This window comes from Haplochromis burtoni, unplaced genomic scaffold (assembly GCF_018398535.1).
Source record: "Haplochromis burtoni strain Fernald_Lab_line unplaced genomic scaffold, NCSU_Asbu1 Contig_295, whole genome shotgun sequence".
NCBI lineage: Eukaryota > Metazoa > Chordata > Actinopteri > Cichliformes > Cichlidae > Haplochromis > Haplochromis burtoni.
Window position 1 is genome coordinate 375,243 of NW_024582656.1, and position 4,264 is coordinate 379,506.

The 4,264-nt window shown below is 45.1% G+C and overlaps 1 protein-coding gene across 1 annotated transcript in view; it reads left to right on the forward strand.

The window, feature by feature from the left end:
- Positions 1-1,282: 1,282 nt before the first annotated feature.
- cpne4a (copine IVa) overlaps positions 1,283-4,264 on the forward strand; it is a gene marked incomplete at its 5' end in the record, with an annotated part of 79,341 nt that continues 76,359 nt past the window's right edge. Inside the window, 1 exon segment of the mRNA XM_042227986.1 lies at positions 1,283-1,474. Within this exon segment, the coding sequence (XP_042083920.1) occupies positions 1,304-1,474 (171 nt within the window).

Sequence of the window (4,264 nt, forward strand, 5' to 3'; positions counted from 1 at the left end):
CAGGAGAACAACTGAGATTATTCATCCACAATACGAGGTTAGTTATTAATATACTGCAACAACATGGGAACAGAACAGCTGCCAGAGAATTCAACATTAATGAATCGATGTTACGGAAGTGGAGGAAGCGCAGTTTTTGGCTTTCCCCATATTTCAAAAGTGCTTCACCTCTTTGCTGTGACTGTCGCCCGCCATCATTTGCAGATGATAATGGTTTTAGCCGCTGCAATGCTTTTGACATCATCAACATGCGCTATTGCAATAGAGCGGTATAGTCAAAATCTCTAGCGTTGGCCAAATTTATATCTTTTCTATCGTATATCGTTTATATCGCCCACCCCTAACCTGTAGTGTCTTTTACTTTGGTCGTTCCTCTGCAGCGATGTGTATTTGTACTGTTGTAAAAGCTGAAATATCCCCTACTCCCTAAAGGGGGTTACTGTAGGATTACAAGCTGGATGCTTGAAAGAATCTGCCTTACAATTCCTCGCATCGGTTTGGTCCAATCAGCACAATCCAGTGGTGACCATTTTTAAACAGCTGGAAGCAAATGTTTGTGGAAAAACAGCATTTAATAAGCCTGCAGTGGCGATGATGTACGAATTCACAATACAAAAGCTGCATGAATCATTTCTGTGGCTGTTAGCTTACTGCCCTTCAGAGGCTCATTGATCCTGAGCACCTGTTTGCTGCAGGAACTCAGGGTAGGTGCAAGGATTGGCCATGTGATTGGCTCTTTCTGTCTTCCTGTTTCCACTGCGGGATCAGGAGGACTCGTGAGCTGGCATTTTGTTGAGTCTCATCATGCTCTTCACTGATATTGTAACTAGAGATGGACCGATCCGATATTACGTATCGGTATCGGTCTGATACTGACGTAAATTACTGGATCGGATATCGGAGAGAAATAAAACATGTAATCCGATCCATTAAATATCAAAAAAGCACCTCACAAAACTTGCAACACGGCGTAACTCAGATCATAACCGTAGCACGTTGAAGCAGTAGCAGTGGTATCGTGCCATCTCTAATTGTAACAGTGGTGCTTGTTGTAAGTAGTTTTGAGAAGTTTCTGCCCTGGTGAGGATATTTGTGAGCCTGACAGTGGTCAGGACTGATTCTGGTCAGTACATGAATCGTTCCTGCAGTGAGAAATGGCTCGATGGTGACGGTTCAGACATGTCTTTGAGGCTGACAGCGAAATGTACGTGGGGACTCTAAACCACCTAAACTAAAGGTGCTTAATGCTGCCTTTTCTGGAACTTTTCTGCTTCTCCTTCAGACTTCCTGTCCCGCCTCCACCATGAGTGACATCTACGAGTCCGCAGCCAACTCTCTGGGCTTGTTCAGCAGTCCCTGTCTCACCAAAGTGGAGCTCAGACTCACCTGTAAAGGGATCTCAGACCGGGACGCTCTGTCCAAACCCGACCCCTGCATTGTGCTCAACATGCAGTCCCACGGACAGTGGATGGAGGTAGGTGACCATGACAACCACAGTGGTTTGTAATGGTTTTAATGGTGCGTTGTGCTGTTGTTTTGTACCTGTTTGCTAAAGCTTCAGATTGTTTTCGCATTATTTTGGGGGTTTGTTTGAGTTTGAGATGCTGCGTCTCAAAAATCTCTTCACACATCAGCCAGTTTCTCAGCTGAGGTTGGAGAACGATTTCGAGTTTGGCTTCAGGGTGAAGGTGAAGGTTCGGTTGTTGCCTAGCAGCCTCACAGTGAAGTAGTGAGGAACAGGTCGTCCATTTGTTCACGTTCACAGGCTGTCACCGTTTCTGTGACATTAGGAAGTAAAGCTCACGTCTGCGGCTTCTGTCCACATAAAGAGGGGGATGTGTTACCATAGCAACCAAGAACCCAGCGCATTAAAAGAAGTGGTGATCGTTGTAAACCACGATCTCTATTCAAACCTGACCCTCTAGTTTATTTTAAAAGTTCATGTTAGTGCCTAAACATAAAACAATCATACATTTTTAAATAATAATAAGCAATTATGTGTGGAAAAAATAAATAAATTATGAAAATGTAAATAGTTGCTCTAAAGTTTTAGCTCATTTTTTGTCGGGAGACTAAAAAAAAACCATAAAAAGAAACATCAAATAAAAACATTGTGTTCATGTTACATATGCTGTCTGATGAAGTTTATAATTTAGAAAGCCACGAGGATGTTTCGGTCCTGTTCGGTGGGCAGACTCTCGGACCTCAGTGAGCTCGCAGGCTTTCTGCTTTGGAAACACTTGTTAGGATTGGGAGTGAGGATATCTAACACCTGAGGGTCGTTAGTAGGAAGCAGGAATAGTAAAAATGACTCTGAAATGAAGAAGCTGTGTGCAGGAACACGAGGGCATTTTCCCTCTTTTGTTCTGCTCGTCGTTGCTGTGGCCGGTTTGTGTCCAGCAGAGATGAGTGGATATTAGCATCTGTGTGGATTTTGTCCTCGCACATTATCCTCTTTAATGTCAGTGCTGCTGATTAAAGGCACATCGGCTCCGAGTGCCTGCAGCGGGAAGCTCCGACAGGTTAGACCACCTTTTGTTTCTGCGCCTTCAGGCTGTGCTGAGCTCAAAGCCTGAAGCCTCGCTGAGTGCGTCCTGTAGGAGTCTTTAACGGTCTGAAAAGTGCCGAGAGGTGAACGAGCAGCAGCTGAGAAATAAACAAAGCGAGCCGCGAGGAACGAGAGTCAAATAAAGAGCCGCGTATGAGAAACTCACCAGCCTCTTTGTTGTCTTCCTCTGTGCTTTCTACTCGCTTCTTTTTAAGTCAAGTCTGATCATTCAGCACATCTTCAAACAGCAGAGGTTGGACCAACGTGCTCTCTGGGCACGCTCATTTGCATCCCAGCGCTCCGAGAATCCAGTTTGAGTACACAGAATTACCATAAAACAAGAAACAAAAAAATGTGAAACACAGCAGTAAGAACACTAAAGATAAGAATAACCACACAACAAAATTAAACCAAAATAAAAAACAAACAGTTAAAAACATCTGGAGTGAAGCGATCCACCTCAGACCTGAGGCCGGTCTTTAAAATGCTCTGTTGGTGATCTGAGAGTAACAGCAGCGAAGGACCGCTGGCCTTTGGCTTTTAGGAGAGAAGACAGAAGTGAGAGAAGCTGTTGGGACGCCGACCTCACAATAGAGACTTAAGAATATATGACAGCGTTTTGAAATCGATCTATTTTCAAAGGCCCGTGCAGGACTGATGTGTTGTCTGTTCTTCGTATTGAACCGTCTGCAGTCGACAGAGAGGAATTAGACACAGCAAGCGCAGAGTTTTACGTGCAGCAAGCAAGTTGTCCTTCACAGCATCACTGACCTCAAATCAAGCAGCTGTCCATGAAAAGACTCAACCACAGGTTGGACGTATGTGGAGGGAGGATGCTGAACCTCGGTGAGGGTGAAGGTTTGGGGAGCTGAACAAAATAACTGCAGTGAACTTACCACATTTGTGTGGAGCGGGTGGAGTGCTGAGCTGCACCACTGTTACGTTATCCTTCGGTTTGCACTTTTAAACACAGACTGCATCACACAGACACAGGTGGATGCTCATCAGTGCTTACCAATGCTAGACTCAGACTTCCTGACATGCTGTTACTACAGTTATTACTGCAGTTATAACAGGTTGTCAATAATTTAATTCTCCACCTTTTAGTGCACATGTGGCCACTTCTGGTTCACACAGCTCACACAGCAAGATGGCGCTTCCTGTATCAGTGTGTGGCATCATGGTCCATGACTTTTATGGAGGTTTCGTAAACGACATCATGGACACGTTCTGGCTGGGATATAACCACCGGTCACGAGGGGAAGATGTGATTGGTTGGCGAGTGGTTGCTGGCGATCGCTGGCTCAAGGGGAAGTAAAATAAAAGTCAAATATGAGGCCCAACTTTTACTTTGAAGGTGACCTGTGTCCTGTTTCCTGTTTGTGTTGCCCGTGTCACGGTGGACAGAGTGTCTGCAGAGAGTTTGCTTTAAGTCGGTGTGTTCCATGAAATCTACGGGCATCCGCACCCATAACAGGTACGTTTTCTCCAACCAGTCAGAATATACAGTTTTCCCCAAATGATGGCTGCCAGACACGTGACATCACTTCCTGTAATGTCAAAAACCATGAGTTGATCTCTCGAATTCAAGTGCAGACCCGACAGTTTCCTCCTGAGTGGTTATGGAGTGGATGAAAACGGATTTTCCCCTCATTCGAATGTAGAGCCACCTGCAAACGGTGTGTGTGTGTGTGTGTGTGTGTGAGAGTGTGTGAG